Source organism: Microcebus murinus, chromosome 24 (genome assembly GCF_040939455.1).
Source record: "Microcebus murinus isolate Inina chromosome 24, M.murinus_Inina_mat1.0, whole genome shotgun sequence".
NCBI classification, from domain to species: domain Eukaryota; kingdom Metazoa; phylum Chordata; class Mammalia; order Primates; family Cheirogaleidae; genus Microcebus; species Microcebus murinus.
This window is the reverse complement of record NC_134127.1, coordinates 26,521,230-26,535,140: the sequence shown is the minus strand read 5'-3', so window position 1 is coordinate 26,535,140 and position 13,911 is coordinate 26,521,230. Positions and strand designations below refer to the sequence as shown.

The following is a 13,911-nucleotide window of genomic DNA, read 5'->3' as shown; positions in this document are numbered from 1 at the left end:
GAAAAGGAGTTCAATATCACAGGTGCCACTCGAGACAGGAGGGACTTCTCAAATCCATTTCACTGAGAATCGGGGAGCCAGGGTTTTTAAAGATGGTTTAGTGGGCAAAGGGCAAGGGAATTGGATCTGCTGATTGGCTGGGGATGAACTCAAAGGATTGGGAAGCAGAAATTGTCTTCTCATGCTGAGTCAGTTCCCTGGTCGCAAGACTAGTTGAGTTGGATGCTTGGCATGGGCCACTGGTCTGGTTGGGTCAGTTGGTCCACTGGAATGCAGGGTCTGGAATGTATCTCAAAGACCAGCTTTAGGTCTCACCAAGAATGATGTCGCTTGTGGGAGCAACAAAGAAAGTTAAGAATCTTCATGATCATCAGCTACGTGACTCCCAAATAGTAAGCAATTATAGAAAAGCAAGCTAGGGGACAATGGCTGGTTATACATGTATTTTAATCAGGCCCCTACCACAGTTTCCACCTTTTTTATTAATTTTATAAAGAGTGGTTTCATAGGGAGGCAAATAAAAGGAAAAGCTAGTAGAGAGATGAGTACAGCGAGGTAGTGCAGATAGACTTTATAGGTAATCATATAATATAGAAGGGTATTTTGTAAATTCATTTTTTTTTTTCCGAGGCAGAGTCTCACTTTGTTGCCCAGGCTAGAGTGAGTTCCATGGCGTCAGCCTAGCTCACAGCAACCTCTAACTCCTGCGTTCAAGCTATCCTACTGCCTCAGCCTCCCTAGTAGCTGGGACTACAGGCATGCGCCACCATGCCTGGCTAATTTTTTCTATATATATTAGTTAGCCAATTAATTTCTTTGTATTTATAGTAGAGACGGGGTCTCGCTCTTGCTCAGGCTGGTTTTGAACTCCTGACCTCAAGCAATCTTGCTGCCTCGACCTCCCAGAGTGCTAGGATTACAGGCATGAGCCTCCACGCCCAGCCTATTTTGTAAATTCTTAAGAATTTTTTTAAATTTGGAAAACACTACAGCTATATTATTACTCATATACTTGCTAATATGACAGTAATAGCTGTCTTATTTAAGTGTTTTGAAAATCTGTGTCAGTGAAAATGTTTTCTTCTCTTCCATATTATTATGATAAACTTAAAAGCAAAGAAATAACCTTTTACTTTGATGAATGGAAGATATTTGAAAATTTTAAATTAAAGTGAAATGCTCATTCAGCTTTGGAGCCTTGGAGGTGAAGGAAATAAAGGACCTTAATGTGTGTATTTGATGTGTGAACATTGTAATTATTCCTTTCTTTGGTTAATCAATGTCTATTCAAAGTACTTAATAATTTGTATGTATTCCATTAAAATTTATAGTTCATCATTTCACTTACTTTGCTCTTAGATCTTTTGAAGTTTTAAATATGAAGGACTGCTCTATTTTTAACTTATTTCTGTTGAATTCCAAGTAATTTGTAGTTTAAGTGATAAATGAAAAATCTTAGAGAAGAGGCTATCATCCAGGTATCTACTTTGAGGTCCTAATTAAGGTCTTGTCAGAGACTTACCATCTTCTTTTGCATTCCAGTTGGAAATATCTTTTATTTCAGTAAGATATTGTGCATATTGAAGAAAAATCTTAAAAAGTATAAATATATATATGTGTATATATATCTTCAAGGACTATGAATAAAGAATCTAAGGGATCTAGTAGTTGAACTGCATTTTCCGTGTTTACCCAGTTGAATTCATTCTAGATACTATTAAAGATCTATTTTTAAATACTGAGCAAGTTTAACTTTGTTATTGAGTTAATCACGGAACATATTGAAAATAATGAGTTGTATGAAAGCCATTTAGAGATGGGGAAGATTACTGAATCTTATAGGGATTACAGTGGTGGCTTTTTCTTTTTTCTATTTTTTTCATAGTATAAATACTTTATTCCTTGCATTGCACTTTATAATTGTTTTTAAAGATTGGAGAAATATCTACTAAGAAGAGATGGCTTTTTCTTCGAAGCTTTTAAGTTCATACTTGTGTCTAATAACAAAGGTAGAAAATTGTGGCATATTAAGGCTAGCAGGGTGGTATAAAGAGTGAAGATGTGGGATATTCTTAAGCTTGGAGTGCTATTAACTGATCTTGGGTCTTTGGACAAGGACTTGGTTTTCATAAGAGCAAAGTATTCATTGGGCTGGGCAGGTAGTCTTCACAGGTCCTTTCAGTGCCAATGCATATATTGTGCATTCACCACTGGCAATTACTGTATCATCACATTAGGTGATTGTGTTTATTTTTGTGCTTGCTTTTCTACTCTCACCAGGCTTGTTTTATTTTAAAATGAGATGTATTTAGTTTCATAAAAGACAAAATTTGCAGTGGTATGTTTTCTGTCATTGATACTATAATTCTGTGAAAACAGACTTTTAATAGCTTATTTGTCATCTGCCTTCAGAGGCTACAGCCTAGAAGTCTCTTAACCAAGCTTGGCAAGAAAGGGAAAGTCTCATCTCTTGGGTGGTTCAAGTATTGCCTTCGGCTTGGGGGCCAGTGCATCTCCAAAGAGTGGTATTCGAATTGAATCAGTTAAACCTTGGGCATCTTATCTAAGAAAGTGAAGCCAGAAATATTCTGCCATCTGTCTGCCGAACTTTTAAATCCAGCGTGTACCCAATGGACCTGATGTGGTTCTGACTTGTTGGGAATAGAGTGGGGGTTGCTTATGGCCAGAACCTCATTTTTTTAATCCTGTGCAGATCAAATTATTGGTGTAGTTATTTATGCAACCAGTAAACTTATAACAACTCATTGAGCAAATATTTAAACATATTTTATGTACATAGCACTGTGAGATTTTCTAAGGAAGTCAGTAGAAACCTCAGTCTCAATCCCTGACCTCTGGAACTTTATATCATCTAGTTGTATTTATCTACATAGAAGTTGTGCTCAGGTCCTTTTCTTTCTTATGTTTTTAAAATATTAATGAATAATCCCTATGGACAAGATAGATTTAAAAACCCTTAGCTAATTAATAATTTTGCATAGTCCATGATGACGAGACACAAAAGCAAGAATGCCCTAAATAAAAAAATACCACCATTAGCAGTCATTTTTCTTGGAGTCTTCAAACATGTACACCCAGTTTCTTTAAATATTTTATTATGAAATATTTGAGACACACAAAACAGCAGAAAGACTAATGTAGGTACAGTGGACACCTGTGTACCCACCACCTGGCTCAAGAAATAAAATGTAACTGGTGGACTGGAATCCCCACTGTGTGCCCCTCCTCTTGGCAGCCCCTCCCTTGTGCTAGAAGTCGCCTTCCTCTAGAACTCTGTTCTTTGTGGAGATAGAGTCCTAACCGTGAAACCGTGTTTCCCTACTTACGGAAAAAGTTTTAATCTTTAGCATGGCATTCAAATGACTATACATTCTTGTTCAAAGCCACCCTTCTGATCTCCTTGCTCCAGGGTACTAACTCCTCAGCCACAACACTGCTCACCTACGAGACCTCCAACATTACTGCTTCCATTTGGTCTTATTTTCATGAACATTTTCTCTTCATCACACCTAATGAATACTTCCTGTTCTGCAGTTTATAGTTCTTTAAAATGGACTGTGTTTTCATAATATTTGCATTATATCTCATTACATTTACTGTATGCATCTCTCTCTTCCACTAGATTGTAGGGTCTTAGAAAGAAGATTTATCTTATTATGGACAGTGCTTTATATATCGTTAGCAATCAATAAATGCTTGTTTTATTTTTCTCGTGGGGATATGGATCAGTCTATTTTACTTTATGATCATTAGCCTTCCCAGTGCTTAACTGCATTATAAACATGACCTCTTTATGGTCTCTGAGACTCCTAAGAGAAGTCTAATTTTTGGTAATCATGGATGGAAATATTCACAACATCATGTGATTTTTTTTTTTTACACATTGTCTTTATTATGTGTATTTCAGTAGTACATGTTTCTAAATACCAAAGTAATGTTTCTTTTTGCTTTATCTTTTAGATATTGCTATATGGAGATTTGCCAGAAAATAAAGAAAATATAATATATTTAGCAAATCATCAAAGCACAGGTTGGTATTTCATTTGCATGAAACTTAGGTTTTTCTACATATGGTACATGAGAATTCAAAATAAGTTCTTATATATTTAAATGAAGTGAATTTTTTAAAAAAGACATGAGTTTTCTATGCAGATATTATATCCTTATATTTTTGTGTATTTACTCTTTGGAAAATCAGGAATGTGAAATCTATGAATTTTGCTAAATTTGCCCATCTCTCTGTTGGATGTAAATAAGCTATTTGTTTCACTTTTTTTTTCCTTGTTTCTTTGAGTAGCTTTTTAAATAGTCCTTTTATTCTTTTTGTAAGCTATGTTTCTAGAAGTGGAATTGGTGGATCAAAATGTAGATACATTTTATGTTTTTTATTGTTAGCCTGCAGAAAGGTTGCACTGCTATGTGAGTACTCATTTCCTAAACACTGTATTTATTGTCTGTAGTTCCTTTTGCTTTTTCAAATGTTTTTGGTTTAATTCTTCTATCAGAGGAATCATAGAAGACTGGTCTCCAAAACAGTATAGTATATATTTAAGTTAAGATAGAGTCACAAGAATTTGTAGAAATAGTACATTGAGTCTTGTGACCCCTTCACCAATGTTTCTTTCATTGGTGATGTCTTTCTTAATATAACTGTAGTACAGTATCAAATCAGAAAATTGACATTGATTAGGGTACTTTTAAGTTCTCTAATTCAGTCCAAAAAAATCCCACTTCATATTTTTTTCATACCTATAGTTACTTTTGTGCATACTTCCTAAATTACATTATTGCTTTTAAAAATATAGTACGTAGAAGCTCAAAGCTAAAAACAATCTGATCAGTGATAACACTCTTAATGGAAAATCACTTGTGCATGTGGCTTTTCTTTATTTTCTTCCTGTCAACTGTCTCTTCATTATTTTGTTGCTTTTATTACTATCTATACCATAGGTAACATACAGAAAGTAAAAGAGGATGAAATACATTTTTTCTCGATTTAGCATATTAATGACGACATTCAGATTTATAGGACAAGAATTGAAATTATTTTGATGTATTTGTATATTTTCCCAGACTTGATTACATGACTGGCTCAGACCATTTTATCTAATTATGTTTGACTTTAGGCAAAAATAGCAAAACAATCAGCCCATGGTTAGTGTCTGCTAATAACTCTGGCCAATCCAGACATACTGCCCTTTTTACTGCTAACACAGTTTCAGCTATTCCTGTCTTGCTGTTGATGAAGTATTTCCATCAGAGTTCAAATATCCAAATAAAAAGGATTTATGGGCCCAGGACAGGGAATGGCTCGTGATAAAGATTTGATTCTCTCCAAATTTCCTTTATATTGACCCAGTGGTTAATTTCATATAGAGTTTTCTTTCTGTTTAACAGGATTCTCTTAAAATTTCTTATTCAGTTTCCCTGCCAGCTTTCCTTTTTCCAGGTTTCAGTGTAAACACTGTTGTATTAACAAAGCTGTGGTCCTGGCACTGATGTATGGCATAAGTACTTTCTGAACATTGCCAGAGGTGGTGGTAATAGTAATCATGATGATAAAGCAACTTTACTGCTGTCATTCTCGTGTGCTTACTCTATGTTGGCCTTCATCTACCTTCCTTCAGAGTGAGGACTTCTGGGGAAATATTTGTGAAAAATCAGATTTTTAAAAATTCTTGTATTGGGGACTAAAAGATACAGTGAAAAACATGATCTTCTTACTCAGCCCACACTAACCTGAAAAAGTTAAATTTCTCAGTTTAGAGAACCATGTCCCCTTGCCTCTAAGTGCCTCTGACTTTCCAGCACTGCTCTGGCACTAGATCCTCCCACCAGCCAGCGTTTAGGATTTGGGAAGGCTACTTTTAAAAAGCTCCATAACTTGGGAAAATACCAAAGGAGTGATTTTAAATTACTTTAGAATCTCGCAGGCTTTAGTCAGTATGTGATGGAGCCTTTTCCTAGAAAATAGCACATAAAAATTTGCATGTAGTTTTAAGGTTCTGGAGGCCCCTAAAGTCTAGCTGAAGACGTGGGCCATTGGCCTGCTGTGTTTTGGTGCTCTTTTAAAACCCTTTTGAGATAGTAAGTCACAATGGAATAGTTCTGAAAGTGTAATTAGCAGAAAGAACATTTCAAGGACTGCTGTTCTGCTTAGCCTTTCTAGGCTGCTCTCTGCTTGGCCTGCCAGAGTAAATGAGTTTCCTGGCCTAACTAACATTCTGAAGAATTGACATTTAAATCAGTCTCTCCTCCCTTGTTTTCACTTGACATATCCTTGTTGTCTCTACGTCCTTAGTCTCTGTTAGCTTATTTATCTCCAGAGTCAGCAAGTATATAGTGGCTGTCATTCCTTTCCCTGTCCTTTAACTATCTGCTTTTGACACCTTTTACCTTTTCAGTCTCATGAAATGTTCCCTTTTCTTGGTTTAGGTGTCACTTTTCTTGACTAACAGTGTGCATGGTGAGTAGAATGTCATGAAAAGGCATAGACTTTGGAGTCAGAGAGACTCTGCTTGTATGCTGTTTTGCATGCACATTTCTTAACCTCTCAGAGCCTTATTGGTAAGGTGTGAGGATTATCTACCCATCAGGGTTTACATAGGCTATCTCATAATTCCAGTAGGTTGCCTGGCCCATAGATGGCTTTAATAATGATAGTGATTATGATCATTGAAGCTAACCATTAGCACAGTGCTGGATCCAGGGTAGGTGAGTGCTTCATGTGCAGTATCTCTTTTAGACCACGCAATACTCTTATGAGTTAGGAACTGTTGTTACATAGTGATGCAGATGAGAAAAATCTTGCTGCCTCTCCTCACTGCCCTCCAGTCTCTTCCAAGTTAATGGGAACAATGACAGTGTTTTGGCTGGATCACTATTTAAGAATTCTTACATAGCCAGATTTATTGATATTTTCATCAAGTCATTCATGCCAGAACACAAAATATGAATAGTTATTGTAAAGGTAATATATTACCATCTCAGCTATAATCTAGTGTCACCTATCTGAAACCTAGCCAATAATAACAAAAGCCACAAAAGATAATTTCATAGTAAATATTGATGACACAAAGCTTGTGTCTTTCCACATTTGTTTCCATTAAGATTTTTCAAGTGTTGTAAATGGAAGAGCCCAGGGCAGTCAACTGTGTTTGTTTTAGTATTAAAAATGTATTTTTTTATCTTTCCAAACTTTAAGTTGTTGCAGGAAAAGGTGCTAAATTTGACTTTTAGCTTTGTACTCTAGATATATTTCCAAGATGTACTTTTGCCTGGGAACCATACAGAACCATGCAGAATTAGTCTTGGAATTTATTCAGTTTGTTGAATTTTATATTAGATACGGTTATAACTGGCTGATTATATGGTTTCCAAGATATGATCAGAGAGAAATGCGTGTATCAGTAATGATTTGATCTGAATTAGAAGGGGCTGGTGAGAGGGCTTCAATAGGAAGTTATATGCTTTAGAGAAAAGTGACAATTGAAATCCCTGTGTAGTATAGGTATATCAAACTGACAGACACAGCTGTCCGGAACCACACGCTATAGGGGGAAAATCTTTGCAGGCAATATTCTATTCTTTAGGGAGCCATACCAAAATTGATATATTTAACCCCAAGCCTTACGTCATCAAGAAAAAGTTAACTTGTGAATAATAATCCATGATTAAAAAGACATGTATAGTATTCAATAAAAATATTTTTCTAGGTTAATTTTCAGTATTTAAATGGCTCTTTGGGGATAGTCTATTTAATATGGCGCATTGTCTAAAGGATTTCACATAGCTGAGAGTTAATCATCCTGTAATCTGTGGAAAACTGTCCCATTTGGTTAAAACTTTATTCTAATTCCTTTAAATCCTCAGCTTTTATTTCCTATCGTTTTTTAAAAACATTTCCCCCTCTGATTCACTTCTTTTTTTTTTTTTTTTTAATTTTTTTTTTTTTTTTTTTTTTTTTTTTTTTTTGAGACAGAGTCTCACTTTGTTGCCCAGGCTAGAGTGAGTGCCGTGGCGTCAGCCTAGCTCACAGCAACCTCACACTCCTGGGCTCGAGCGATCCTTCTGCCTCAGCCTCCCGAGTAGCTGGGACTACAGGCATGTGCCACTATGCCCGGCTAATTTTTTATATATATATATCAGTTGGCCAATTAATTTCTTTCTGTTTATAGTAGAGACGGGGTCTCGCTCTTGCTCAGGCTGGTTTTGAACTCCTGACCTTGAGCAATCCGCCCGCCTCGGCCTCCCAAGAGCTAGGATTACAGGCGTGAGCCACAGCGCCCGGCCTTGATTCACTTCTTGTGTTCTCATTTTCGTGGCCTGAACACATGTGATGCTAGGACTATATTCTTTTCACAGATTCCTAACAATTTTCTTTTTAAGTATCCCATCATAGAATTCATCTGCAGATTAACTAGAAAAGTCTCCCTCACATCTCTTTGCACCATGTCCCTGTTTGCCATCTTCTGCACCCAGTTTACTGCTTTCTGTTTGCTCTGCTAAGCGCCATTCTCTGTTGGGAATTTCTTCTGTAACTTAATTCTAGGAAGTTTTTGGTGCTTTTGTTCATCGGCTCGCTCGTACCTTCTTATTCTTGTTTTTGCAACCTTTTGTTAAAAACATGTATAAAATTTTAGTTATTAGCAACTGGGGACCATGTCCCTTGGTTATGTAAGGAACACATACATTAACCTACCATAGTTTTAAGGCACATGAGACCTTTCTTAGAATGCCATTATAACCTAGGATTGAGTCCTAAAAACTCATTAGTAAAGATAGTGTCCTTACCTTTTGTTGAACATATGTACACACACACACAGAATAGTTGCACTTGATAGTTTCATTTAGCTATCTTACCCCTATTTTGTTAAAAAAAGAAAACATCTTTGTTTGCTAAACTTTAGTAATCAGAGAAGCTCATTTTATTCCCACATACATGCTGCTGTTGGATTATTTTGGTGTTTTGTGACTTTCGTGTCTTATCCCCGAAACAAAAAGTCTTTCAAGAAATATTTTTAAAAGGCCTTTCAAGAAATATTTTTTAAAAACTCTCAAAACACAGAATTTATATTTTTAAATTATCTAGTATTGATTTAAAGTAATTTGAAACATTCTAATCTTACTATTTTCAAAACATGTTCCTAATACAGTCCTGTGAAGAGACTTTTTCTGTTTCTGTGAAGGGAATGCTGGGATTGGCATAGCAACCATGTATGCACTGGCACCGATTGGGTTCTGTCTTTGCAGTTGACTGGATTGTTGCCGATATCTTAGCCATTAGGCAGAATGCTCTCGGACATGTGCGCTACGTGCTGAAAGATCGGTTAAAATGGCTTCCATTGTATGGGTGTTATTTTCCTCAGGTAACTTTGTCCATGCTTTCTCTTCATGTAATTTATAAAAACTTTTATATTTTAAAATTTAACATATTAACATTTATATAAATGTATGGTTTTTTAAATGGGTTTAACAGCATTTTCTAAATTGAAGTAATTTTGTTTGGTATTTTTAATGGTGTGTATTTATATACATGTCTGGTTATGCATATGCAGTTGTCTCTCGACCTCTAGAGGAGATTGTTTTCATGGCCCCCACAGATATAAAAGTCTGCAGATGCTCAAGTCCCTAATGTGCAATAACATAGTTTTTACATATGACCTAGGCACATCTTCCTGTATACTTTAAATCATCTCTAGATTACTTTATAATACCTAATACAATGTAAAAGCCATGTAAATAGTTGTTATACTGTATTTTTATTTTTTGTTACATTTTTTTTATTGTTTTTTGAATAAAAATTTTTCAATCCATGGTTGGTTGCATCTGTGGATATGGTAACTACGCATATGGGGGGGGCAACAGTAATTAAGTTAAATGAAAGAGCAAAAATGCAAATGCACAAAAGTCAAACAGAAAATTTAAAGACAGAATACGATAGGCTATTATCTTAAGAAACTAATTATAAAAGTAATTAGTGATTTGTATGATACTAAAAAACCTCAAGCTCTATATATAGAGTACTTAGCATGAAGAAATTTATTCTCTAGTTCTGGAGGATAGAAGTCCAAGATCAAGGTTTTAGCAGGGTGGGTTTCTCTGGAGGCACCTCTCTTTGACTTGTAGGTAGCAGCCTTCTCCCTGTGTCCTCACGTGTTTGTTTCCCCATGCATGTTCAGCCCTGGTATCTCTTCGCCTTCTTAGAAGGACACCAGTCATATTGGATCAGGGCCCCACCCTTAGGACGACCTTCCTTAACCTTAATTACCGCCTTAAAGTCCCTATCTCCAAATACAGTCCCAGTGGGAGTTACGGCCTCAAATACTGATTTTGGGGGAACACAATTCAATCTGTAAGAGTGCCACATAAATATCTGTCGCTAGGCTGATTTTTTTTTAAATCCCTAAAGATTGTGTGTGTTGACATTTTAAAGATACTTTTTAGTGGAAAAATTGGAGGTTAAGTTCTAACTGATTGCTCAAGATTTTTGTTTTCAAAATGTTTTTAAGAAAGAAAGCATTTTTATTTTGACTCTCAACAAAAATAAATGTTCATGTATTTTTCAGTACAATGTAGCATGCAGTTTTATTTGAATTATGTTGAAACAAGAATTTTTAGTTAAATGTCAAGATGCTAATATTTAAATGTATTAAATATAGTATAAATTCTGAAATATTTGTTTATTCTTTAGAAATAAAGGTGGCCTTTTTGATGACTATAGCGGTTAGTTATTTTAAGAGTAAATCCTTTTTCCTCCCAATTTTTTTTTTATGTGGCAGCATGGAGGAATCTATGTAAAGCGAAGTGCCAAATTCAATGAAAAAGAAATGAGAAACAAGCTGCAGAGCTACGTGAACACAGGAACTCCGGTAAGATTATGGCCATTTTTCTTATTGACTCTCATTTTTAAATTTAAGAATTAAAAATCTAAGAATTATTTTGAAAATATCCCATGTATAATTAATAATTCAGTTTTGTTGAAGCAACAAAAATCCTCTAAATATAGGTAAGCATTTGTCTTTGGCCATTACAAAGATTGTTGTAGATGATTAGATCTTTTGCTGGTAGTTGTCGATATTGACCTTCAAGAGGAATAAAAAGAACACTTGGTGTCCGTTAGAGTCTATAAATAGAAAATAGAACTGCACTTGTAACCCTGTATCGAAGCCACTTTAAGAGCTCATCTAACTCCTTATATTCTTTAGCATCAGATTTAGTTTAGAAGCAGCAGCTGTTCTCGGTCAGTGTGAGTTTGGATTCCTTGTATGTAGTGAGTTATTTGGAAAACCAAAAAAGTATGAATATCTACAAATGAAAAATCATTCAATGTAAATATTATTTTATAAAACTTTGCTCCATGAAAGGTGGGGGAGGATCTCTGTCTTCTGTTTGAAGAATGCTAATTGCTGCCAGTGACTTTTCCCCCTGACTCCCTGCCAGGACAAGCTACTTGATTACTATGACTATTTGGGCTTTACCTTTCAGTGCATTCCAGGTGCTCAGAAGCTTACCTGACATGCACAAGTTCTTTATGCTTTCCTGTCCCCTTTCTCTCCTCCATCCTCTTCTTTGTCCTCCCGTCATGAGGGCTCCTAGGCTGCAGCCAGAGCTCACCTTGAAGGAAGAGTTCTCCAGAGTCAGCGAGTAAAGTGCCCAGTGTGAACATCTGTTACTCATGTACGTTTTCTAGGTGTTTTTACATTAGGAAATGCATTCTGTTTTGGGGTGAAGGGAGTAGAACGCAATGAGATGAGCAGTGGCCCTTTATCCTGTTACAGTTTACCCTCAAAAACCAAGCTTGGTATTTTAAAAGAGTCTGCTTATTTCGAAATAGTACGGTGAATTTTGGCAAAATTGGGGTCATTGTTTATGGATCTCCAAAAGAGAATAGATTGGGAATATGTATATCTACTTTCTTTTACAAAACATTTTTAAGTTGTCAAAACTAAGAAATAAACATTGATACAATACTATTAATTGTATTGCAGAATTTATTCAGATTTCACCAGTTTTTCCACTAATTGTCCTTTTTCCATTCAAGGTACAATCTAGTGTACCACAAATCTATTTGACACCAGTGTTTTTAATTTATTGTATTTTTCATTGTATGACGTGCTATATGGTAAGTCTCTGTTATTTTTGTTTTAATCTTCAAGCTTCTCTTTGTTTCTTTAAATACTGAAGGTATAGGTTATAAGAGATGTTTAATCATTCCAGTGCCTAACATCCTGCCTGAGTCTGTTTTATTCTGCTGGTTCTTGCTCAGGGTGCTTTCTTTCCTCCTGTGCTGGGTTATCTTCCTTTGCTACTGACTGTATTTGGTAAATTATTTGTAGAAATCAGTTGAAGCCTCTGGCAAAAGTGCCTTCCTCCAGAGAACCTTTGTACCTGCTTTAGCTGGGCCCCATCCAGCTGCTCTAGTCTGGGCCCCACCCAACCCAAATTCTCAACTTAAGGTTAAGTGGACCTTCAGGCAATGCAACCAGGGTTGCAAATTGTGAGACTGGTTTTACTTCTGGTTTACTTTGACCCTGTAAGTGTAACCCATTGTTTCCTTCACTTCTGGTTCACTCTTAACCTTTCTAAAAGAAGGTCCATGGACTTTGGTTTTGTTCCCCTCATCTTTTAAGTCTTTTGAAATAAAAGTTTCGTTCTGTGCTTACTGCTTTACTGTATTTGCTTAATTTTGATCTTACCATCTTGTTGCTTTGATACTTTTAAAATAATATTATATCCAGCTTTTAAAATTGTTTTTGATAGGAAGGTTGGTTCAAATAACCGTAGTCTTTTATTATGGGCTACCAAAAGAACCTCCCTGTTTTCAAGGGCAAAAGTCTATCTAGCTTTTTGTGTTGCTAGCACAATATGGAATAGTAGACTAGCAGGCTCCTAAGGCCATGTGTAGTTGTCACTTTGTCACTATGTGTACAAGGTCTGGTTTCTTAGAATCCAGATGATTGTTACATTTTTAAATATTTAAGCCCTATGAAAACATATATATTGCTCAGGTTCTTCATTATACTCTTGTTTCTTAAAGTTAATTAAGTGATTGACATGGTAAAATATATTTATCAAGTCACCTTTCATATGGCTTAATATTCTCACATGAATCTATTTCATGATTACTTCAGTTCTTAGTATTACTTGATAGATTGCAAAATTCTGTTTCAAAAATGAATCTTTATTATAAATTAATATGAAGAAATATATCTTCATAATTATTTCTGGGATAATACAGTATTTTCATAAGGTACTTATTAGTTGTGGATGCAAATTAAATATATTTATAATAAAAATAACTACTTATTTGTAGAGGTCATTTAGTCAGAATTTGACCTAGTAAAATTTATGGCACAAATATGGAGACTGATGCTTTGCCTTTCTTCCAACTTTTACTCTAGTGCCTTTTCAAATGGGAGGCAATCTAGTAAATAAGAGTATTGGCTTAGAAATCAGTTTTGGACTAAAATTCCAGATCTGATTTTTAAACTTTATTTTGCACAAGTTACTTAACCTTTCTAAGCTTTAGTTTCTTTATGTGTTAAATCTGTTAATAACTACTTAATTTGATAGCTGGGATTAAACAACATGCTTGAAAATTATACTCACTGTCTTATTAATAGTTTCCTGTTGCTGTTGTAACAAATTACCCCAAATTATTGGCTTGATATAACACAGATTTATTATATTAACCATTCTTGGCTTAACCATTTGGTCAAGCGTCAGCATGGGTCTCACTGGGTTGAAATCAAGGTGTTGGTGGGACTGAGGTACTTTCTGGAGACTCTCAGGGAGAATCCATGTTCTTGCTTGCCTTTTCTAGTTTCTAGAGGTTGCCTGCCTGCCTTAGCTCATGCCTTCTCTCCCTGTTCACAGCCAGGAGTGGCT

General features: G+C 35.6%; 1 protein-coding gene across 1 annotated transcript in view; it reads left to right on the top strand.

The window, feature by feature from the left end:
- The window catches only part of AGPAT5 (1-acylglycerol-3-phosphate O-acyltransferase 5), a 40,188-nt gene that overhangs the window by 7,237 nt on the left and 19,040 nt on the right, over positions 1–13,911 (top strand). The window contains exons 2-4 of the mRNA XM_012783213.3: positions 3,982–4,051; positions 9,274–9,389; positions 10,803–10,892. Coding sequence (XP_012638667.1) covers positions 3,982–4,051; positions 9,274–9,389; positions 10,803–10,892 — 276 coding nt within the window. The remainder of the gene's footprint in view (positions 1–3,981; positions 4,052–9,273; positions 9,390–10,802; positions 10,893–13,911) is intronic.